General features: G+C 39.2%; 3 protein-coding genes across 3 annotated transcripts; all 3 read right to left on the bottom strand.

The window, feature by feature from the left end:
- Positions 1 to 1957: 1957 nt before the first annotated feature.
- On the bottom strand, positions 1958 to 5986 carry matn3a (matrilin 3a). The gene is made up of 5 exons (XM_063496106.1): positions 5821 to 5986; positions 3695 to 4270; positions 2598 to 2723; positions 2161 to 2259; positions 1958 to 2013 (listed from the first exon to the last, which is right to left on the bottom strand). Exons 1-5 carry the CDS (start codon positions 5984 to 5986, stop codon positions 1958 to 1960), a joined length of 1023 nt encoding a protein of 340 aa, XP_063352176.1.
- A 709-nt stretch (positions 5987 to 6695) lies between these two features.
- laptm4a (lysosomal protein transmembrane 4 alpha) lies at positions 6696 to 16376 on the bottom strand. The gene is made up of 7 exons (XM_063495860.1): positions 16153 to 16376; positions 12233 to 12353; positions 10694 to 10770; positions 9570 to 9692; positions 8560 to 8655; positions 8322 to 8420; positions 6696 to 7635 (listed from the first exon to the last, which is right to left on the bottom strand). Exons 1-7 carry the CDS (start codon positions 16318 to 16320, stop codon positions 7561 to 7563), a joined length of 759 nt encoding a protein of 252 aa, XP_063351930.1. The 5' UTR covers positions 16321 to 16376; the 3' UTR covers positions 6696 to 7560.
- Positions 16377 to 17604: 1228 nt separating this feature from the next.
- LOC134643694 (syndecan-1-like) lies at positions 17605 to 21404 on the bottom strand. The gene is made up of 5 exons (XM_063496196.1): positions 21322 to 21404; positions 19102 to 19186; positions 18930 to 19009; positions 18722 to 18830; positions 17605 to 18643 (listed from the first exon to the last, which is right to left on the bottom strand). Exons 1-5 carry the CDS (start codon positions 21385 to 21387, stop codon positions 18474 to 18476), a joined length of 510 nt encoding a protein of 169 aa, XP_063352266.1. The 5' UTR covers positions 21388 to 21404; the 3' UTR covers positions 17605 to 18473.
- Between the last annotated feature and the right edge of the window lie 2798 nt (positions 21405 to 24202).

Genomic DNA, 24202 nt, shown 5'->3' with positions numbered 1-24202 from the left:
ATTTCAATGAGGATATCTACAGCTGTTAAAGTAACAGAGTAATGAATGAATGTAAGCAGAAGATTCTGCTATTTAAACCTCCTGAAGAGACATTCGTTGTAGTGTCTTTTCCACTTCTCGGTGGCATGTGAGTCCCATTCATCTTTTTCCCCCCGAAACACTGGTGGGCTCACCTCTCTGTGTCTGCGCGCGCGTGTGTGTGTGTGTGTGTCGTAACTATGAACTGAAATAGCAAACAAACCTAAAACAGCTGTCTGCAAAAAGGAAGGAGGGAGAGGATCCAGAGCAGAACTGATGTAAACGTTGGCATGTTGACTCACACAGACAGCGCAGACAGAGAAGCTCTGTTGTCAGTGCTGCCAAGTCATTCCAGAGGTGACACGGTGACCTCTGTCTGTTGTTTTTCTGGCACCAGCCAAAGCGTAAAAGATAGCAGGGTACAAAACCAGAAGGTTTTCAGCTCAGAGCAGTCAGAGAAGTAAACTGTAGACTTTAATCGTGCTTTATGTTGTGTTACTATCAAAGCTGTTTCTGAGTGAAAAAAATAGAGGTTTAAAAACTGATTTCCCCCTGACCCCACACATCTTTACTGTTCTGTGAAGCCAAATGGTGTTACAGCACACTGTAAACAGAAATGTTAGAGCTTTACCTTCATATTTGCCTTTCTAAGTTGACATAGAAATACGTGTATGCCATAAAAATGTACAGTTATGTAAGAGAGAGGCAATGACTCTTTTGTAGCTGCAGACATGTTTTCCCAAATACCTTCAAGTTTCTGGAGATAGATGTTCATTGAGAGGACTTGGAATGAATTTTAGAAGAGTTACCGAGACAGTTTGATACTTTTAATTTTAATTTTATTTAAACTTGAAAAATCATTGAGTGTCAGGCTTCATTTACAGTAATCTTTTTGGATAAGCAGTGAGCAGTGAGGTTTAAACAGACATGTTTAATGAAAGATACCTGCTTTCACAGAAATTCTGTTGTTTTTTTTTGTAACATTTGTATTCGTTTTCCTACATCTAGCATATTCCATCTACAAAAGACTAAAACTAACATTAAAACCAATGAAACTAATCATTTCCAAACTATAAAAGCTTCGGTTAAACAAGGGAACATACACTGAAAAGTAAATACAATTAAACTAAGCAAAAAATAATAATACAAAAACTGTAATAACTCTCGAATGCAGAGTTATAATCCTAAATATTTGCACAAAAATAAATGCCATCTTTCAGTTAATCAGCTAGAATTTTATTACTTAAAGAATTTACTATAACGCTATTACATCTTTAGAGAGTAATTGTATTTTTTTTAAATATGTATTTTTTAGAGTGCACCATGTAATATTATTTCAAAAATAATACAACAACAAATATGCAAATATGAGATTAAATTTTAATGGAATTTTTTACTATATATATGGTATGATACATGTTTGTGTCACCACCTGATAAATGTAAAAATATTCATTATTCTGTATTTTTAGTTGAATTCAAGTTGCACATTTATTAAGGCTACGTGTAACTCAGCATGAGGCTAATATATACAATATTCATTTATACAAAATAGAAAAAAAAAGATTAAAGACATGTTAGATTACTATATATTTTAATATGCTCCTGGGGGTTTAGTTTAAGTAACATTTACAGTAGATTTGGGGGAAAAAATCATCAATAAAAAGTTAAAATAAAGTTTATTTGTAGACATTGTTGCTTAGCAGTCAGTAACCTGGGGGGTTGATTTGTGAGTCATAGCTTCTCTCAGTCTGTGGTTGAAGTTAGAGTGGATCACAGGAAGTTCCTCCCCATGATGCAGTAGTCTGTGGGAGCAACAAAAGTCATCTGGCTCTGCGGAAAATAAATAATCAGGAGGTCAGATTGCTCCCAGTGGGTGGGAACCTTTTACTACCAATCATGGAGGAAAAAGCCGCTGACTCTTACTTACGTGCAAAGCTTCAGGCACGGCCCACCATGTTCTCAAGACGCTCTATTCTCCCAGTCACGTCAGCAAGTTTGAGGAGTCAAGGACTTTTATTTGACAATTATACAATGGAGCAATAATATCAGTAACAATAATAACACAAAGAAACCATCAGCTGTCAGCTGCAGAGACTGTTCATAATAAACTGTCGTCCATCTGAAACAACAGACTGGATATGCTTGGCTGTGAGCTGTTGGATGGCTGCCTGCGTCTGCTTCTGGAAAGCCAGTCTAGCCTCGCATTTGCAGGGATCCTCCACCACCTCGACTTTCACCTCTTTGCCGGGAGAAAGCAAATTTCACATCAGGGTAACAGATCACGCAGAGAGTGAAAAAGCACACAGAGCACCACCCACGCCACTTTCCCCCACTAGACTGCTGATGGAGAACAAAACAAAGCTCAAATGAATTGAAACAGATTTTTAAAGCAGAAAAGTACAAATTTCATGTAAACTGTCCAAAAAAACAAAACCATCTGCTACAGATTCAGGATTTTTGCAGTGTTATGAAGCCCTGATCAGAATCCAAGCTGGGTATCTACACGTGTCTTTAAACTGTTGAGCAGCATTAGTATGACACCAAAGAGCTGCAGGAATCCACACAGTATGTTCTTACGTTTCAGGGAACATGTTTTCTTGTCCGCATTCAAGATATAACCTTTCCGGCACTTGCAGTAATACGAGGCGTTGCTGTTGACACAAATGTGTTCGCAGTCGTGTCCCATGGAGCAGGGGTCCACACCTAGAATAAGCCAGGATTAAGGGATGGCAGCATGGGTACAGTTTTTTGCGTGCAAGCATACAGCACAGTAGATGGGTAGCTTGTGAAACGTAAGACTATGCTAAAAAAGACAGAAGCTATTTTTTACTTCACATTTTGGAATTTTACGATTTTTTTTCTGCATGCACAAGTTAAAAAAGTATGACTGGAAACTTTTCGAAGATATTTGTAGTTGACCACACATATGGAGGAAACACCTTCACCGCATCTGTGAACTGCTGTGTGTTGGACAACTGAGGTAACATAATACAGCACATCAGTTTGGACAATTAACGAACAGACGCACACAAATTCACACATATGGAGAAACAATACAGCAAAACATCCATTTCAAACCTTCAACTTCAACATCTGTCTTTTAGTACACGAACATAATTGAAGAGCAGTCACACAAGTTAGCAAACTGTTTCTGATTGTTGATCATTGTGTCTGATAAATTTACTTTGAAAATTCGATGTTTCTATTATTCAAGCTGATGTTTCAAAAAGAATAAAATCAGCTCATATTGATGGATTTCACTTATCATGTTATGTGCATCTGAATGCTTTCTAATCAGTTTTCCAAATGTTTAAAAGTTTTGTAGAGAGGTTTTACTCTACGTTTGAATTATTTTTAACACAGACTAAGGAAAAATTCAGAGAATCAGGACGCTTTGATTGCAAAAATAATCAATCTATGATCACCATATAAACTTTTTGCTCTTAAGACTTTCCGTGGGTTTAAATTGGCGACTACAAGCACGTTCTAGAGCCAACATCTGCAGTCCATACGGGGGCTGAGACCATCTGTTCTAATACTTTTTTCATATTTTTACCAATAACTGTCAATGACCCACAAAAGCCTCCCCCTTGTGGACTGTAGGTGCCCCTTACTGAGGAATTAGAACCAGACTTAATGATGGAAAAAGGTCTTGCAGGCCCTCTTTGTCCTACCGCACAGGGTCTCTCTGAACTTGGACGTGAGCTTCTCGATGACGCCGTAGGTCTCCACGTAGAAGACGTGGTCCTCCAGAGGGGTGCTGGCCATCAGCTGCAGGGATCGCATGTCCGCACGGTCCACCCCGACAGCGTAGATCTCGATACCTTTTCCCCGGGCTGCAGCAGACACTTCTTCCACCTGGTCTTGAGGTCTCCCGTCTGTCACGATGATGGCCACCTTGGAGATATTCCTAGAACGAGGCCGGGCTCCAGACTGCTCGGTGAAAGCTTCATTCACTGCAGTTTTGATGGCGAGGCCGGTCATGGTGCCAGTCGCCAAGGGCTCAATGCGGGAGATGGCTTTCTTCAAGTCTAGTTTGCTAAAATAGTCTTTGAGCAGGAACTCTGTCTTGACCGTGCTGGCGTAGTTGACCACAGCCACCCTGGTGGAATCTGAGCTCACTTCGAGGGTGTCGACCATGTTGGCCAGAAAGATTTTAACCTTCTCAAACTCTCCTCGACGCACGCTGCGAGAGCTGTCAATGATGAAGACCAGGTCCAGGGAACGGCTTCTGCACTGAGAGTCTGTCTCTGTGATCAAACCATGGCAGGATTAAATTGATTTAATACAAAAAAAATCCAGTTCATTATTCAGACAAACATTTGTACTTTCTCTGAGGTCATTATGTAGTTATTCATCCACAAAAGAAGAAAGAATACTTTGGGATGCACTCAATGAAACAATTGAGGATCGCCGCGGTGGTTCCTCTAAAATGATACTGTATGCTATTTGACATACTATGCATCATTTCAGGGATTCAACAGTCCATCAGAGACATGCTTTATCCTTTCATGTCATTTTCCTGAATGAAAAGGATGCCCTATGCCCTACATGGAAAAATGGCATGTCAATGGCAGTTAGAATCCCTGCCAGTCCGGTTTAACACACATACATTAAACTAGATCATTTCTGGAGTGTTTACCTCTTTACATAAACATCACTGATGAAAGTGAACTAAAATATCTGACCTGAAAAAAGAGCATTGGTTGGTTTGGAAAGCAAACCTGACTGGTAATATTCTACCTGTCGGCACAGGACTGACGGTGGTGATGAAGCCGCTTTGGGTACTGACCGGTAGCGTCACAGGAGTGGTGGTCTTCCCTGGCGGCACAGTGGTCACCAACACTGGCATCACGGCGGTCACCGGTGCCACTGTACTCGCTGGCAGGGTTGGTAGAATTGTCGGTTCTGGTTCAGTTGGAGGGCGTACCACAGGTGAGGGGCAGAGACCTTTCACTTTGTAAGGGAACGGGTCTTTGATCCCATGTTGGGGATGACGAACCAGTGGTGGTGAGAGAGCTTTGTGTATGTGATGCATATGTGGCACACCTGGGCCTTTGAATGTGTGGTGAAAAGGTGATATGGGGACTGGGGGTCTGTGGTAAGTCACTGGTGGAGATAGAGGAATGGGGTGATACACTACCGGTGGAGGGATCCTTGGTGGCTGGTAGTGGTAGTGATACCTTCCTCTATACGTGTAGTCACTTCTGTGAACTACGAGGCCACCAGAAAGGAAAAGTGATGAGAACATTAGTAGGTTGGTAGCAGGTAAACAGGAAAGTTGTGTAAGTTGACATTGTGCAGTAAGTAAAATATACTGTGCAATAATCTCTTTTGTTTACTTAGGATCACAGACAAATTATTAGTATATGCATTTAGCCATCCGGGCTGTTTCAGACAAGCTTCTACTATAGTCTGGACAGAGCTTGTGAAACCCCCGGCCAAGATCTGAGAATTCATGCATGATGTGTTTGAGAAGAGTGTAAAATTTGTTAGAATGAATTTTTATGAATGAAATATCTGTAATATTAAAAATAAATGGTTTTTACTACAAAAAATGTGCATTAATTTTTTGTGGAAAAAAGCAAAATAATACTGCTAGAAAGGAGTGGTGGACAAAGTATGCTCACTCAAGTATCTTGTACCATGTCTACTGCAATAAACTTGGGAGTCAAATTCTAGTTCCTCTGCTCTGATATTTTAAATGTTTTTAAGCTGCTTTATTTCTTTTCCTAGCCTACCTATTCCACCACTGCTAGACTTTTGTGTAAAACCAGAATACTAAAAATGAAAGACTTACTTGCTGGATTCAGGGTCCTGAGCGGTGGGCGCACGTTATTTCTGGTTTGAGCGTAACTCTGAGCAGCCATTAGCTCGGGATCCCCTGCCATGAGGTGGTATGTGGCCTGTACATCAGACAGCAGGGGTGCAGCGCAGTACAGGAGGATCCAGTGAAAAGCCTTCATCATTTCAGTGTGCAGAGCGCCTTCTGTGGTCTGACCTCTCTGAATACTTTGTCTGTGAGGATCAGGGGGTCAAACCGCCACCGAGTAGGAGGAGACCTGAGTGAGACACGTCAAAGTGTCTGCCCCAAAAAGGTGGGTCATGAACTTCAGGAGAAGGTGTATAGATGAGTCTAAAGTGTTTCTTTGTTCTTACTTTTTCAATTTTTTGCAACAGTGCTGCAAATATGCAAATCTTGTTTTACCATAATGAAAAACATTTCGGACAATAAAGTGGTAAATATGTGATTTTGTTGATCTAAACATGCTGTCTGAAATACACTCTACCAACAAAGTCCAGAGTTTGAATAACTTAATATAAAACCTGTGGAGTTATAGACAATAACACATTACCTTAAAAAATTCTGAAGAATTACTGTTTAAGACCACTTTCAAAAATTAAAAGAAAGTCTGGCTACTTGGAAACAAAATAAAGAAATAAGGGCTGGGTTGAGGTCGTCCCTAAACACTAACTGTATTACTACCTGCTGACACTAGATGGCGTATGAGTATTATCAATCACCAGCATATGAGTCTATGAGACCATGTGGTGTTTTTTTTCGTCCTTAACGCTAATTCAAGACTTGTAGTGAGAGCTCCTTGTTTTTAATATCTCTCGATTTTCCTTCAGTTTATTTATAATGAGAAAAAAAACACGAGAACTAAGATGTAATAGTTTTGAAAGGTTTATTGAAGTCAAATGTATTTCTACTAGGATAAATCATATGACCAATATAGGAACGAGGGTAAGGTTTGCCGATAAGCATGCAACAACTAATTTTCACAAGACTAGCCATTTTCTACAGGTACCAGGTAAAAGTAAAAAAAAAAAAAAAAAAAAGCAGAGAAAATGATCCACCATCAGTGCACTCTGCCCTCACACTGTCTATCTTAGCTGGAACACAGTTTACTACCTTAGCCAACACATAGGGGCAGCAGAGAGTGGTGATGATGTCTAAGGTGGGGGTAAAACTTAATTACAGTGAAGCTAAATAAATAACAGACAAAAAAATGCTACAGACTCCATTCAAGACTGAGATAGAATCATTTACTTCTTAATGATTGAGGGGAAAACTGTAACACAATGCAACAATAAGTGCTATAATAAGTGGATTGTCGGTTTGTTTTTCTTTTAAACTTCATATATCAATCTATTAATGAGATGTGCTGGATTGATAAGAGCATTTCAAGCAGTTTAACTTTCACATATATCCCTTTTACTAAGACACCAAAAAAAATGTTGGCAGAAGTTGGGGGTGGGACAGGGATACAATTGTGCCTCTTTTTAAACACATTCATTCATCTATTTTCAGTCATGCTCTCATTTGCCACCTTTCTCCTCTCATCTCCAGAACGCTCTATAGACACTATAGAAATACAGCGGCTGAGGGCAGGTGGGAGGGTTGAACTAAACATTTTCAGTGGTCTTACACTTACACAACAGGTCAGAGGGGTCGGGGATGAGGTGAGGGCAAGAAGGAATGCATATGATGGCTGTGTGTGCGTGTGCGTGTGTGTTTTGGCAACAGGGCTGGTGCTTAGGCTGGCATGTAAGGAGGAGGCGGCTCCTTCTCTGGCATCTTCATGGCCATCTCGTAAGTAGGCAAGATGTACTAAAGAAGAGAGAGAAACATTTAAAGTAGTGAGGGCTCAATGTACAGGGACGGGGGAAAAAACAACATGAAACCAAAAACCCAACCAAGCAGAGTCTCTGTAATAAACAGCAATGTCTCTGAACAAAGGAATTGAGAGTCATGTTTTGTGACTCTCAATTCCTTTGTTGAATTCAACATCAATAAATGAAATTAAGCTGTGATGACATCAGAACTCTGGGCCATCTGCAGTATTCAGCACATTCTGAGCAGAGCAGAACCAGTGAAGTTAAAATTAGTTTGAAATTATTCTGAAACTTGATTAAAAATAAAGGAAAATGCACAAAGTGAATCGGAGCTTTTTAAATGTGAATGCTGGCAACTTCTGTTTGTCTCCAGACACATTTTCAGTCTAATAACTGAGAACTGGCAAACTAAATCATTTATATTGTTAATTTTAGCCTGAGTTATGAATTAATTTTTACCATAGTAGAAGCAAGTTTTAGTGTAACCTAAATAAGACGTTTTATAACTAATAAACTAATAATGTTTCTTTAAAGATGGCGTAAAGAATATCTGGAGTGAGACTATCCTCTCAGGTCAGCTTTCACTGTGGAGACACTGTGTCACCTGCTGCCTCAACTACAGCATCACGATGCCAGTGTCTCAATACTTTCTGTTTATAGATGCTGAGGTGGCTTGCATACCTGGGGAGGGGTTTCAAAGGCAGGGTACACAGCGATTTCTGGCATGTTCCTGTTGTTAATATACTTGTAGCAATTCCACACACAGTTGATCAAATAAGCCTGGAAAGCAGAGGGAAAACTATTTGTATCGTTACAGTCGACAGCTTCCCGTCTCCTCCTCCTAAATGAACACATATGCCAAAACCAAACAAACATACTAATATAACTATGTCTGACTGTGAATAATTGATAGATTCACCTTGAGAATGATGAGGAAGGCAAAGAAGACCAGCACAACAAGCAGCAGGCAGCTGGAGTTCATATAGAGGAGGTTATCCTTGTATGGGAAATCCGGCTGAGGAAGAAAAGGAGACAAAATGTTGATTCTTACTCACTTTACTGTCAGCACTTCCACACTCGAAATGTAAAAAGACTACTATCGTTTTCTTTTTTTTCTTCTGAAGCACCCTTACTGAAAGAATAACAATGAGCTCATCTGTTTTCTTACATTTTTTTCCCTCTAGGAAATAATCTCTGTATGTGTAGAGATAAATCATATGGTAAAATCAGAATTCTCTTTCTTATTATCGTTAGACGCATGAAAAGCTTAGGTTGTGGATACGACGACTGTTGACTGTTGCTTCATTGGTCATGGCTGCATCTGAAAGGACTGCCTATAAATACTGACTGTTTACTAATTGAGTGTTTGATGTATAAATGTGCACATTTACTCAGCTTTATTTATATAGCACCAAATCACAAAAACAGATGCCTCAAGGCACTTTATATGGTAAGGTAAAGACGCTACAATAATGGAGAGAAAAATCAAACAACGCTCCTCTTCAGGCACTTGGCGACAGTGGGGAGGAAAAACCCCCTTTTAAACAGGACCTCATGGAGTGACAGCCATCTGCCGCGACTGGTTGGGGGTGACGGGAGGAAGACAGGTTAAAAGACAGACTGTGCAAGAGAGCCAGTTACATTTATACGCTGAAGTGTCCATGAGACTTCCAGTGTGACACAAAAGTACACTACCTTCTTAACAACTTTTACATTTATGCAACAGCACTTATGGAAAATGGTGACTAATAAGTGTCCGAAATCTCAGTTTGCGGCTGGGCATGGTGTGAATCACTAAATCTTTAGAGAGAGCAAAGAGGGCGATACTGGATGAGGGCCAAGTGAGAAGTTGTAAAGATACTGTCATAAATGGAAAGGGTGTAGTCAGATTGAGATATTGTGAAAAACAACATCGGACTTTGAACTGACCAGCTGGTCCAGGTAGTCTCTGATCCTGGGTAGGTACGTGAGAGAACTGATGGCCACCAGGCAGCTCAGAGCAAAGTCAAACAGCTGGTAGCAGAAAAATGGGATGAGCCAGCCCTCACGATGCTAAAAAAAAAAAAAAAAAGAAAGGAAAGAAAGAAAGAAAAAAAGAAACATGATTTAAAAAAATGCATCACTTGGGCAGGTCTTTTATAATTTTGGAAGAACCATAGTGCAGATTCAAACCTTATCTCTAAACACTTGTCTTAATTAAGATAACATTAATATGTTTAGGGTTTATTTAGATCTACGAATCTTACAGCTGTGGGTGCACTACTCATTTTTTAAGAAGTCTTCTTCCAAGTTTTAAACTTAATGATTCTGAGATTTTCCACTGCTCAGATTGAGATATCAGATGTGCTTTGAGGTAAACAAACACAAACAGCTAACAATGAGCACCCATGGATATAAACAGGCATTATCACAAATATATAGAGAGAAGGTTTAAATCAGCAAAACAGTCCTTTCTGATACATTTTCTTTCTACCAAAGCACAGTGTACTCAGGTTCTGACAAAAATCTTCTTCACTGCTAACATTAAGTAGGAAATTGGATTTGGTACACTATAATTAAATACTTATTATAATTTTGGGGGGGGGGGGGGGGAGAGATCTAAAAGGGGTACCTGGTATACTACAGTGGAAAAGGGTATCTGCCACATTTGTCTCTGGATTTCTACCTGCACAGCAATCAGCATGCACAGTATACCCAGCCTGCAGATGGGTGTCATACTTTTAACTGTGCAGTCATCCATACTAGCAGCTAAATACAGGTCCACGTCAAAACGCTATCAAACCTGTCAGTCTTGATGCCATCAGGCAAGCCTGTGAGGTAAAGACGACAGGCAGTAAGATCACAGTATTGTATGCTTCAGCCCCATGACATCAGGGCTATTTGGCGTGTTTTCTCCCTTGGTTACCTCTTATCCTGCTTCTTTTTCTTTTACACTTTTAAACATGACATTTGGAATTACATTTTTGCATTAAAAAAAAAAACGACAACACTATATAACACGCTGTCAAAGAGATTTAAAAAGAAAAAAATGATTATTTACAGTGCACACTTACAGTAATAGCGCCGTACACCATCATGGCACTGATAGTGAGCATCAAGAGAGAGATGGCAAATCCAACACAGGCATTTTCTGTATGAGAAAAAGACAGAAGGAATACACTGAATGAATACAGTTAAAGATTTTACTACATTTTACTACAGCACTGGCTTTATTGTTAAACATACAGTAAGTGAGGAAGAATGGATTTTTGCCTGTGGTCTTTGAGGCAGCTACAGTGTTAAGTGAACAGTCTCCAGGGATCCTCTCTTTCCAGCTCACTCCATTTTAAAGGCCAGCTCTGGGGAGCATTAAGCCTCTCGCTTTCAGTCAGTAAAGACGTAATGAAACTCAGTCTGGGATAATTAAAAGGTCTGCCTTTCATATCCTCCTCTCTCTCCCCATCACTTACTCAGTCTCTCTCATACTCAACTGTTCTGCCTGTTGCACTGGAGATGCTGTGAGAGAGCAACTACAGCAATGCGGTCCAGACAAAATCTTCCGTTATTCAGTAGCTCAGGCAGAACAACATGTTCACTGATGCATGAACCTGACAGGGGACTGCCGCTCAAGAAAAATAAATTTGATAGGGGCAAATGCACGCACCGCAATAATATATTATAATATATTTTTTAAAGCAGGAAGACGAACAACTAAAATTTCATCAACTCATAATTCCGGTATTATTAACACAGGATTTCCTATTTATACCAGCATATCTAAAAGGAGTATTTAAAGAAATGACCTTAACCTCAAACCCACAGAGCCACTTTCACCTGTTCTTTCTATCAGCTGCACAACTTTTTAAAATGACTTCAACTGCTGAATGAGTGGGAGGCTGATGAAGCTGCCCTAATGGCCACGACTTTTAACAACTTAACCCATCTGAATATTAAGATTGCCTTTGCAAGCAGTGGACATCCTCCAAGGTCCTGTGTGCTGCCACAAGCCTGTTATGGGAAGGTCACCCCATGGCCAATGTGGCCCCTCCTCTCTCGCTGAGTCACTGTTTTAGAAAAATGAAGAGGCCTTCACCAAGCCAACCAACAAAACAACTGCCAGCTAAACAGAACGCGCACTCAGTCCTGCCAGCCCTGCCCCATCGCGCGCACACACAAATATCTAAACAAACATAAATCCTCAAGGAGTCACAAAGGAAGTAGCACCAGTGGCACCACACCCCAAACTACATTTTAAGATGACACGTAAACAACTTAACAGTGTTTTGCTGTCCTTGTGAATTTTGTTTTGCAGTCAGTGTGGAGCTGATCTCCCAGTGGAAAATGAATCACATGATCAACCACAGAATAACAGCGACTCATGAGTTAGTGGAAAGCACTGAAAAGAAAAGGCATGGCTCCACTATTTATTCCAATGGAGTGAACTAATGTTTCACTCATTCTACCTCAGAGCACAAGCCCTTACTGTCATAGGACACAGCACGATTCAAAGACCAACCTTTGAAAGTTAATACTGGTGTATGATCCACTAACCAGAATACAATCCAGTTTTTTTTGTTATGAAATTAGTTTTATGACAATTTGTTTTTACTTACCAGACATCCGGTCAGAAGCAAAATAGTGGTCAATGACCTCATACTGCAGGTCGATAGTGGGGACGTTCTCTGGGTGGGTCACAGCGACAGTGAGCAGAATGCCCATCAACAGGTTCACTACCTGAGTGGAGGAAAGAGAAGGTTAAAATGGGCTTTAAAATACATAGATATGTATTCCTTTACCAAAAGTAGATGAACATACAATTACCAGGACACATTTTAGATTCCAGAAACATGGCAACACTGAAGCTGAAAGGCACAGCAACAAGTATATTGTTGAAAAAGATCAACTGAAACCACTGGTTACGTAAAAGGAAGAGAAGTAAACTTGTATGATCAGATAAAGATCACAACAAGATTGCAAAACCTCCTTCTTCTTTGCCTTATCTGGGTATTCATCTTGTTCCATGATTCAAGAAGGCACAACAATATCTTTCAGAAACTGTTCTGTTTTTGTTTTCTTTGAATGCTTTCAAAAATTAGGATTCTAGCACATACTGTTTAAGCCCAAAGATATTAAGTGAACCTAATCTGGAAGCCCCCTTACACCTGTGCCCTTCAACTTATGCTCCAATTACTCACTGACATAAATAAAACCTACACTGGGTCTCTGTTATGTAGCCTTCAAATTCTCCTTTGATATCGTCTGCTTGAAAAATCATTTTTATGCCAAACGTAGATGCCCGAATTAATCACTGCTACACACCATTATTGACTTCCCACAAATGGGCCACGGGACCAGTTCTGACCCGGTGCCTTTGAAAAACCAGCCCACATACTGACAGGTTAAACCAAACACTATTTTAAGAATGTTTTTGGTGACTCATTTGTGGACAGTGAAACAGGAAAACACTCTCCTTATCTTAAAGTGATCAAAGTCACTTTCAACTAGATTGACTTTATCATGGACCTGCAACCTGTTTTTATAAACTCCACCTGCTATTTGAAAACTGGGAGCCCCAGCTGGATAAGCACTTGAGAAAATTGTAGCTTGAAAGTAAAAAAACATCCCCAAACACTCTAAAGTAGCACAATTTAAACAGAAACAGTTCAAAATTGTTAAAAAAGAAACACTACAAAAAACTAAGTACACTTTTCAATAATTAAAATCTGTAATGTCTGACACTAGCTTACCAATTAGTACTACCAGCTATCTTTACTTGCAGTTAATGTTTCCTTACTAAATGTGACCACATATGTATCGCCATGACTAAGTGACTCTGACACATCTGAGACACAATATTTAAATTTTCTAGATCAAAATTACTGGCAAAGAGGTGAATATTTAGTTTAAATCATTCTATCATTGCTGACACCAGCATGCATGCAATTTAGGATCCGTTAACCTAACGTGCATGACTCTAGGAGGAAGTCTGTACACCTGGAGAAAATCCAAACGGGCAAAAGGACAACTTGCAAACTAAACACAGAAAAGCCCCAGCTGGCCAGCAGATTCAGAACAGGAACCTTCTGGCTGAAGCAACACTGTTAACCGCTGCACCACCATGCTGCATCAACTATAATAAAGTCCCCAGCTAGTAGGTACGTCTTCATTTCGCCTCTCTCAGTAACTCTACTTCCGCTTTTTACATTAATGGTAACAACAAACAAGCCTGAGACGCCTAAACCACATTAAAGACTATGTTAGTACATACTCTGTATAGAAAATTACAGAGTCTGCTGTTGTGTAGCGCTGTCTGAATGCACAGTGAGTAGGGCTGTGCCATATTATAACAGCCATGATAATTTATACCATATAAAAGTGTCATATCACAATATCACTGCTATAGCAACATCATGTGTTAAAGTTCTCCAGTGTGCAACAAGGAGACAAGCTTGAGCATGAAAGCAAGAGCCTCGGGTCAGCCTCCAATGATAATTTATTACTTAAAAAGGAAGCTACTTCAACATCCTCCAACAAAGTGCAGTACTTTACAAAATATGCTAGAAAAAATGGTCCTGCTAAAGGTGGAAACAACACACTTATTTAAAAAATAAAAAATACACAGTCGAGTACAACCAGGCTACAAGGCAGGAGATATGTCTTGATGCAAGCTTAATCATCCAGGTAAGGCTGAATAATATCCACTCACTTGGATGAGTGACTAAACATTTCACCTACTAAAATCCAAATGAACAGAATCAAATTTCTGGAGAGGAGGAGATACTAACAGCTGGTAAAGTTCAACATAAATATAAACAAATGACTCCACCAAGCAGCACTGCAACTTGTTAGATGCACTACACATTACAGGAAGAGCAAACAGTGGCTGGAAATTACTCGTGTGGTTACCTTGTAGTGGGGCTTCAACAGCTGGTTAAAAAGCTCAAGCCAAGATACAACATCTCAGGTAGATTTTTTTTTTGGTGACAATATCGTACAGCTCCTGTAGTATTACAAGGTTAAACTACTTTATTTAAACTAAAGTGTTAAGCAGACATTTTCTATTTGTACTTGAAATATCCCAAGAGAAAACTATCTGGACTACTTTTGTGCTGACATTTGATTTATGCTGTCACCAGATATATTACAACTGTTGAACTATAATCCTGCTGTTTGCGTCTTGTTTTATTTGATTCACACCTTAAATTAGGAACTGGGTCATCAACTTACAAATGCAGCTGTCTGCAAATATTAAAAAAAAAAACACACTGTTTAGTATTTTTTTCTATATTGTCAGAAACATAATTATTGCAAATTTTGCAAATTTTCTTGAAATGCTGCGACGTAATATTGAGGCTATATCACCCACCCGAAATAGTGAGCAATACCAAACATACACATGTACGGCTTGAGCTGGGTTAAAAATGAGCGAACAAAAAACCCCCAAATACAATAACAAAACAACAAAGGAAAGAGTGGAGGGCTTAACTTTATAAACTCCATCAAAGTATTTATGGATATTAATTTGAGAAAATAAGCTTGGTATAATGTGTGTAACTGCTAGTATTTATTTATCTACCAGACCGTATTCCGTATTCATCTGATACGTTGTAACGGTGGGATTTAATAATGTAAAAATGACACCCCGGTCGATTACGACTGTTATTCATTTATCCGACTGCAGTAGAGAGCATTATGGACACGACCGAGTGATTTGGGAGTCGCAGTTCACGTGTTTAAACCAGGCAAATTTTGTGCAGCTGCAGGGGGATAAAAAAAGCAAATCGGGATTTACATACGCAACCAAAGCATGCAACATCTGCTACGTGATGTGGGCAAAGGAAAAGGGGATTAATTCAGTGAGCAATTTAACTCTAACCAGCCAGCAGAGCTGCAGCAACAAGATGCGCAAAAAACAGTTAGCTAACCTTAGCTACGTGGGCATGCCCAATTACTTTACTTTTGACTACTTTAATAGAACTGCCATCACCATCACCACATATGTGAGACACAATAAGTAGTTATTGTGTTAATTGCGCGTTTTTGCTTTTTTGGGTTGTAAATCTTATTATGGCCACTATTTGATAACCGCTATGTTAGCAAGTTAGCGAAATGTCAGCTACGCAAGTCAAATTTCATGTATTTTAATACGCATAATAACCAACCAGCTGCTGATGACTTCGAAAAAAATGATGAACCACTACGTTTTCTCTGTTTTAGTTTTCTAACCGAATTTTTTTCAAACTTGTGCGAGTTTGAGACTAACAGAAAGCAAAATCCGACATGACAGCGGTAGCGGGTTATTGCTAACCCTAGCTTTCTGTTATAATTAACTCGACGAATAAAGAGTCCAGAGTAACAGCTACTTCATATTTTAGTCCCTAAAAACTATTGCAACAAATTCTCAGAGCCATTTTCACCTTGTATTAACATCCTTCGTTGCATAACTTCCTACTTTGGGGAACTTAACGGAACTGGTAAAGTGCTAGCTAACGTTAGCTTACTGACCCCTATCATTGCGAACCACAGTACGTACCATGTACCATGTTCCCAGGATGATCGTCCCCGTTCGGACGTGGCAACATCCGCAACACCTGGTGGTGTACAGTCTGTCTCGACTGGGTTTAAAATGATGCATGTCCTCTACAAGCGTAGGGAGAAACATCTGAAGAGCTGATTGCGGAGGAGAAATTCTTCTCAGCATCAACAGTCAACGAGCGAATGCGGAGGAACGCCCACCACTTCCCTGACGGCCTGCGCGCAGCGCGCATGAAAACAAACCCTCTGACGGGCAGGAAAAGGCAGGGACACCAGGGTTTGATTGACAGAGGGTTCAACCATTGGCCGCAAAGAAATAAAAAAAATATTAAATAGGCCTAAATAGATTTACTTTACTGAATATTCCGCAACGCAAAAATGTTCATAAATTGTTATTTGTATTTCATCTGCACACACCTCACCTTTTCCCCTTGCATCCTCCTCTACCATATCAACCCCTGCATATCCTCGTTCACTATATCCATAAACCTCCTAACTGCCAGCTCTATCTTCAAAATCCAATAACTTTCCTCTGTACATTTCCAACCCATCTCAGTCTCACCTCTCTAACTTTGTCTCCAAACTCCTCGACCTGAGCTGTCCCTCGGATGCACATATTTCCGATCCTGCCCATCCTCATCACTCAGTGAAATTCTCAGCATGTTCAACTCTGCCACCTCCAGCTCTACCTCACGTGTTTTTTGTCAGTCCTACCAGTGTCTCCAAACCATACATGATAGCGGGTTTCACTAACATCTTGTAAACCTTACCTTTTAGACTTGCTGCTATCCCTAACGCACATCTCCACCCGCTCCATTCTGCCTGCGTTCTTTTCTTCACTTTGGAAGGTTGACCACAGGTTTTTAAACTCATCTACCTTCATCTTCCCCCTCCAAAGACATATTCTGACTTTCCTCTACTGACTGTCATTCCTCTTTTCTCCAGAGCAAATCCCAACCTTCCCACCCTCTCTTTTACCTGGTCTCTGTCATCTGAAAACATCAGTCTGTCCATCTCCATTCTAAATTAAATCACTACTACTGCACACCACACTACTGTCACTGTCGCTCTTATATCTCCGATAATAATAACAAAAAAATAATAATAATACCATGCTGCAAATAATAAAGCTCAATGACACAAAATATCTTACAGATGATATTTACCCATTAGGGTATTACAATTTAAAGCCTTTCAGTTTGTATTGAGCCTACAGGTTGCAGTGTATAAAACAACCTTTTACTTAAACAAGGCTCTGCAGTTCTGATCATCTTTGAGTAGTAACACATACCATGCAATAAAATGCACAAACTCTCAGTCATATGCACGCATAAGCAAACTGTGTGGTTCAAAGAAACCACCTCTGCACAGAAAACATTAAAAAAAAAAACAGATTTTAATTGTTAGAAAGTTATTTTATTATTGATTATTACATAGAAAAATAGACATACATATATGCAACATAAAACATGTTGCATTACAGCAGCTATAGCGGTGTTATGCACTCTTAAATGAGCTGCCCCTTCAATTCATATCTCATATCACATGGGTCACATAGCTTAAAGTAATGGTGAATGACAGATATTTTCCTGCCTATCAATGGTTACCACATTACAGAAATTTTAATTATCACTCTCTGGCAACTTAACAATGATTCTCATTTATTCACCCATCCCTGTAAAACATGACAGAGTAGCCAGGTTTCTACGAAAAATGTTAATTTGCCTGCTTTTTTGTGTTTTATTATTGCATTGTGATTTGTCAAAATGTCTGGTGGACAGGCCTGCTTCACTCCATTTTCTTTAGAAGTGCAGTAGATATTTTTTTTGCCCATTTAAAGGCAAATATAAATGCTACAATAAGCTACCTCTTCAAAACAATTAAACAGAAACTTTCATATAATGATAACTAATTACATATTAAACGGTGCATCTTTGCTTTACCTTCATTCAACCAAACACACTGAAGGCAACTAAAATTACACATCGTAACAAAATCCCACATCACCCAAAACTCAAAGGATACGACCCCAGTGCTACAGCTACTCAGTGTACGATGAAGGAATCACAATTATTTTTAAAAGACGGACACCTGGAAGATCATCGATTAAAAAAATCCTTCATGTTTTATCTTAAATATAAATACATTCAACAACAATAGACATATTTCACTTTAAGTGCATGAGAAATATGAACCCCACCTTCCTTCCAGAGACTACGAGTAAAGTATGCATTTACAGTAGACTTTGAGGTACATAAATTGCCCAAGTAGCATCAACTTATCAAACAACGGCTTTACAGTTATCAGATGCAGGTGTGGTTAAACAAGGAATACTTTTTCCCTGTTTGGTTTCTGATAATTATGATCTAAAACCTTCTCTGGGCCCAGACTGTATCGGTCCTCCTCCTCTTTTTTCTGCCATTTGTAGATTAATATTCCTGCCACAGTTGCTGCGAGAGCCAATCCCATTAATCCCCCTGCAATAACACCTGTAAACATAAAACTAGGTGAGCTGTACTAGAAAGTCGCAGCTTATAGCTTTCTCATTGTGCCATATTGCAAAGTACCTGCAAGGAATTCACTATTCTCAAAGTAGCTCCTGCTGTTTGCTACAAAAACATAGTCATCGTCTGCTGCAGACCTGTGCGTGTTGCCAAACGTCTTGTCTGAAAAGCCCTAAAGCAAAAGACAAGACAGTTACACACGATCACTTCCTGTTACACCACCAACATCAACAGGTGAAGAAATCATGGGACTGATTGAAGTAAGTCATACATGGAAAGTAATCTTGGTCTCGTCTCTGGTTTCTGCCAGAATTCTGCCATCTTTGCTGTTGTGCTGATCTTCAGTTACACCTGGCAAGAGTGCAGTTAGAGAGGATGAAACATACAGTGGTCATGTACATTATGTAAAATGGGTCATTAACATTTTATAGATGAAGAATTACCCTCCTCTGACCCATCTCCAGAACCGGAACCAGAACCATCCAGGTCATAGCCTGATCCCTCCAAGTCCTCTGGAGAGTCAGACTGCTAATCATGGGAAAAAAACACAAGAGGGTATTTAAACATGCTGACTGCTTCCTGTTATATTGTTAGATATGAAAACATACAAGAGGTGAAGGAAGCTAACGAAGGTACTTTCCTTAAGAAGCCAATAAAGACATGAATCATGTCAAGGATACAAAGTCCCACAAAAAAATAAATAACCTGAAACACACACACTGTGGCTGACAAGCCCATAATGGCACAAGTGATTAGATTGTTACTGGCATGTAGTGTCAAGTAGATGACTTTAAGCGGGAATACAACTCCACCCATTTGGCAAGTAATTAAACTTAACAAAATACAACTTCAGGGAGTAATAATAAATACAGGTGACATTTAGTTACATTTTTTAGCTAGAACAATCAGATGGGAATGTCTAGTCCTCATAATCAGTGAATTCAGAACCCAAAGTACAATAAAATATACACAATCTGCTGTTTATGTGTAATGAACAGATACAGGCCTCATAAGGAAGCCATTCTACAGCTGCAAGAAAGAGTTTGTGTACTCTTTGACCGGTATTTTGCATTATCGCCAATAAAATGTGCTCTGTTACAGTTACAGGCAAACACAGTCATACTAAGCCAATAAACTGAGGCTCCACTGAGTCATAACACAGCCTCCAAAAGCTACTTGAATTCATGTGTTCCAGTTTTAGAGATGAGATATGGAACGTGGGTTGCAAACATGACCCACCATACAGAGTCTGTACTGGGAAAGTTTGCTTTTCTCAAGAAAATTGGTTGAACCATGAACAACATTCACCGAATAAACCATTTTCAATGACTTGAGTATGACAAACAGTATTATTATGGATGGAATCAGAACCCTTGATGCTCTCCCAGCTCTTCAAGAAGGCGGTAAACAGAACCCGAGGTTATGAGAAAAATACTTGTTGAAGCCTCTACACCACCATTATGACAATGCTCATGGAGAAATGACACTAAAGTTTAACATTTTGGCAAAAAAAAAGGGGGGGGGGGGGGGGGGGACAAGGAACTCCACAACAACATAACATCGTGGGTGGCTGTGGCTCAGGAAGTGGAGCTGTTTACTAATCAGAAGGTTTCATGGTTTGATCCCTGTCTGCGTGATCGGGCAAGATACTGAACCCCAAAGTGCTCCCGACCATTGCCTACACCTAAACATAGAAGGAAGATCTTTGAGTGCTCAACCGGAGTAGAAAAGCACTATATAAGAACCAGTCTTGCAATCCTGCTAAAGCACAATAGGTGCTCAGGGCCTGGAGGGCTTTCAATCACTGAGATCATAATTAATTTTAAGACCACTTTAAAACATTTTTTCAGTCATGTGTCACAGCAGGTGTATATGCCCTGAGGTCAGGAGAGGCTGGATGTTGAAACCAGACACAACGAACACAAGTAAATCAACAACAGAATGGTTGAACAAGAAGAAAACTAATGCTATGGAGGCCAAATCAGAGTCGTGACGCTAACCCAACTTAAGCTTATAGCCTTAGTAATAACAGGCCTCATAGATCATACATCATGTACGTTTCAGGGAGGATTAAAGGCTCCAATCGAAACCCTGAAGCAGACACAAGTTTGCCTTTTAACGAGGCTTACATGAAAAGATCAAACCATATCTCATACAGAAATTTCGACTGATTCAAAAATGTTTTCTTGTATAATTAATTAATATTTTCGGTTTCGTAGGGTTGAACAATTTATTGAAACCTGTTTTCCAGATACAATAATCTGATTTTTACGGCCTTTACATTACACCATGCACCATTATAAACAAGCGAGAAGCCTCCTTATACTTTTGATTATTTCTATGTTATTTTTTATAGTTAAGAATTTCAGCTTTGACTAAAAGGATTGGACTACTTCATCACTGCTACTGATAACAATATGGTGGATAATAGGTGTGTGCTATTGTTTTTTGCAGTCACGTGACTCTACAAAAGACAGAAACTGGTCTTTAATTGGTATTATCTTCAGTTGACTTTTCCTAAAAATAAAAACAAACCACAAGACACTCTTAGCTGAAAATGTACACATTAACATCTCTTGCTCGAAAGTCTAATGCAGCCCGGTTAACTTCAGGAAGTGAGAAAGGTGAGCGCGAGATCTTTGAACAAGATAAAAAGGACTTACCGACGTCCACACCGGATGTATTAATCCCAGAGAGAAAAATAAAGAAGCTGCCAAAGATAGCCGCATGTTTCAGCTGAGCTGGTGTCCACTTTGCTCTTCTCCGGAGCTGCGAAGGTGTTTTTATTGAACTTCCAGCCTCTCCCGGTGTCACGGTGTCCAAATCCCGCCCACCAATAAAACACGCGTTAACTGTAGCTGATAACAGGTGGCAGGGCTCATACGCTGGAGTCTGTACATAAGTCAGACCCCTGGGTAAGAGCAAATAAATTAACAAAAAGTTAATTAACAAATTAACTTACCGTAGGAGGAAATAAAAGCAAAACCGTAATTTGTTTATTCTTGCTGTAGTTTGACCCTTAAAACTATCTTTTTATCTATATCATATCGCGTGAGGATCCTGTTGGCTTTGTATAAAAAAATAATCTATTTAACCAAAACTAAACTTAAAACTAAAACTAGATGTAAAAAACAAAAAAACAAAAAACGTTTTAGTTAACTAAAATGATAATAATAATAAGAAATTTGGGAAAAAAAAATTAACTTAAACGATTTTGTGAACTCGAAAAACGAACTAAAATAAAATAAAAATGTAAGGGAAACATCGCTACTTTTCCTACCTGTCTGTTTGTTAAAAACATTGATTACAATGAGTCCTAATGAGTCATTGAAAAACATGTTTGCTGTAAATACTATGACACACTATGAGTCACCTGCTTTCAGAAGATTTTTACAGTAATACCTGTACTTTACCTGAAATTTTCTTAGACTTTGCCTCTGACACATGCTCTCCATACAGTAACAATTAAAAAGACTAAAACTAACAAAAACTAAACAAAATTTAAACATTTATAATGAAAAAAAATCCACTCTGGAAAGGGAAAATAAACTGAATTTAAAACAAAAACTCAAAACGATATAAAGATAACCATAAAACTATAATAACTGCTGTATGAAATTTTCACAAGAACAAAAGATTGGAACCAATTCAGTAAAGAATTGAAAGAGTTATGTAGAATTGTTTGTAGATATAATGAGCTGGTTGCTCACTGTGTATTCATGTGTGAACATTTAAATCATTTTTGTTTATGTACCACACCAATTCACAACAACCAGCCTCTCAAGGTGTTTATATTGTAAGGTAAAGACAGAGAACCATACTAATCAGTTGATTCCCCAGAAGCACTCGGCAATGGCTTAAAGGAAGTACTCCCTTCACACAGAAAGAGATATCTTGCAGAACAGGCTCAAGGCCAGGGGATGGTAGACATGGTTTTTTTTTTTTAACTCTACTTGAGCAACCAAAATGCTTTTTACAACCCTGATTCCAAAAACGTTGTAACTGTGTAAAATGTAAGTAAAAATAGAATACAGTGATCTCCAGATGTTATAAACCCATGTTCTGTTCACAATAGAACGCAGAAAATATATTAACATGTTTGAAATGCAGAAATCTACCGATCTAACAAAACACATCTTTGGGTCAGGGCCATGTTCATCACTGTATAGCATCCCTTCTTCTTTTAACATCAGTTTGTAAACATCTGGGATTCCTCCAGATTCTCTGAATCTTTCCATGATATTATGTACTGTAGATGATGACATATCCAACGCCTTCACAATTTTACACCGAGCTTCGGCTCAGATTCCTTTCTGGGAAACTCTTTGTTGCCAACATGCGACTTTTATAATCAATCATGTAACTGACATGTTTCCAGTTAACCTAATTAGTTGAAAAATGTTCTTTAATCTCTTTTTCAGTATTTTTCAAGCACTTTGTGCACCCCGAACCAACTTTTTTGTGTTCCTGCCATCAAATTCAAAATGTGCAAATATTTTTCATGACATAATAAAATGTGTCATTATAAACATTTGATGTTTTCTGTGTTTGATTATTAATAACACATGGCTTTATCAGATTTGCAAACCATTGCATTCTACTTTAATTTACACAACATCTAAACATTTTGGGGCTGTACTTCCACGCATCATTTATTCTGTTATTTCATGCCTAAGCCCCTTGTCAAACATTCAAGCGCTCTTAAATGATGAATGCATTGAGTGTCCAGCCCAAGAACACTAAATAGTAGACTCTTATCTACTTAGCCACGGCTGCCCCCGCAACAATCCACCTCAGAAAAGGAGTGCTCAGTGCTTCATAGGAAGTCCATAAGCAATTTGAGACTATATCAGCATAACTAAGGAACTGTTCAGGGTCACCGGATTCAGAGTGGGAGCTGTTCTACATAAAAAGGACCTGAAGACTTGTAACTGTAGGAACTAAGACCAAGGCTGGAAACTGAGATAGATGCCAAGATATCTTTAAGTCATTCAGCATTTCATATGCGGTGAGGAATAAAAATGTAATTTTTGATTTACCACAAAGCTGATGAAGAAAAATACAGGAGAGGTAAAAGTTCCCTTTTAGCTTCTGTTCCAGCTGCTGCGTTTTCAGTGAAGTGAAGGCTTTTTAATTGTTTTGGAAAGCAGAAATTAATGTTAATCTTTCCAACACAGTCTGGCACATACTGATACAAGTGGATGTGTTTATACATATATAAAACAAGCTAATCTTAAAAACATGTTAGGCTTCACTGAGGCTAAAACTCTACCCTAATTCACACACATATGTAAACCAGCATGGTGGCATGGTGGTTAGCACTGTTGCCTCACAGCAAGAAGGTCCTGAGTTCAATTCCACCATCAGGCTAGGGTCCAGGGCGTATCTTGCCCTATGACAGCTGGGATAGGCTCCCGCGACCCTGAAAAGGATAAGCGAATGGATGTAAACCAACTTTTAGGCACTTATTTCACCGTTAGTTTAAAATCCAGTTTCTTGAAATGATTAAGAAATCATTAATATATGAGGAGGAAAAAAAAACTC

The sequence above is a fragment of the Pelmatolapia mariae genome, linkage group LG15, assembly GCF_036321145.2.
Source record: "Pelmatolapia mariae isolate MD_Pm_ZW linkage group LG15, Pm_UMD_F_2, whole genome shotgun sequence".
Lineage (NCBI taxonomy): Eukaryota > Metazoa > Chordata > Actinopteri > Cichliformes > Cichlidae > Pelmatolapia > Pelmatolapia mariae.
Note: the sequence above shows the minus strand (reverse complement) of the source record. Positions and strands in the feature narration are given on the sequence as shown.

What these genes read in the sequence shown, in the direction of transcription:
- matn3a (XM_063496106.1), bottom strand. Translation starts at nt 5,986, where the DNA reads ATGAAGGCTTTTCACTGGATCCTCCTGTACTGCGCTGCACCCCTGCTG. An exon ending in CAGGACCCTGAATCCAGCAA is followed by an intron (nt 4,271 to 5,820) that starts GTAAGTCTTTCA and finishes GTTTGATCACAG; the next exon opens with AGACAGACTCTCAGTGCAGA. An exon ending in GTTCAGAGAGACCCTGTGCG is followed by an intron (nt 2,724 to 3,694) that starts GTAGGACAAAGA and finishes GGCTTATTCTAG; the next exon opens with GTGTGGACCCCTGCTCCATG.
- laptm4a (XM_063495860.1), bottom strand. Translation starts at nt 16,320, where the DNA reads ATGCTGAGAAGAATTTCTCCTCCGCAATCAGCTCTTCAGATGTTTCTC. An exon ending in TGGTGTACGGCGCTATTACT is followed by an intron (nt 9,693 to 10,693) that starts GTAAGTGTGCAC and finishes TTTTTTTTTTAG; the next exon opens with CATCGTGAGGGCTGGCTCAT. An exon ending in CCTTCCTCATCATTCTCAAG is followed by an intron (nt 8,421 to 8,559) that starts GTGAATCTATCA and finishes TCTGCTTTCCAG; the next exon opens with GCTTATTTGATCAACTGTGT.
- LOC134643694 (XM_063496196.1), bottom strand. Translation starts at nt 21,387, where the DNA reads ATGCGGCTATCTTTGGCAGCTTCTTTATTTTTCTCTCTGGGATTAATA. An exon ending in TACATCCGGTGTGGACGTCG is followed by an intron (nt 19,187 to 21,321) that starts GTAAGTCCTTTT and finishes TCCCATGATTAG; the next exon opens with CAGTCTGACTCTCCAGAGGA. An exon ending in TGGAGATGGGTCAGAGGAGG is followed by an intron (nt 19,010 to 19,101) that starts GTAATTCTTCAT and finishes CACTCTTGCCAG; the next exon opens with GTGTAACTGAAGATCAGCAC.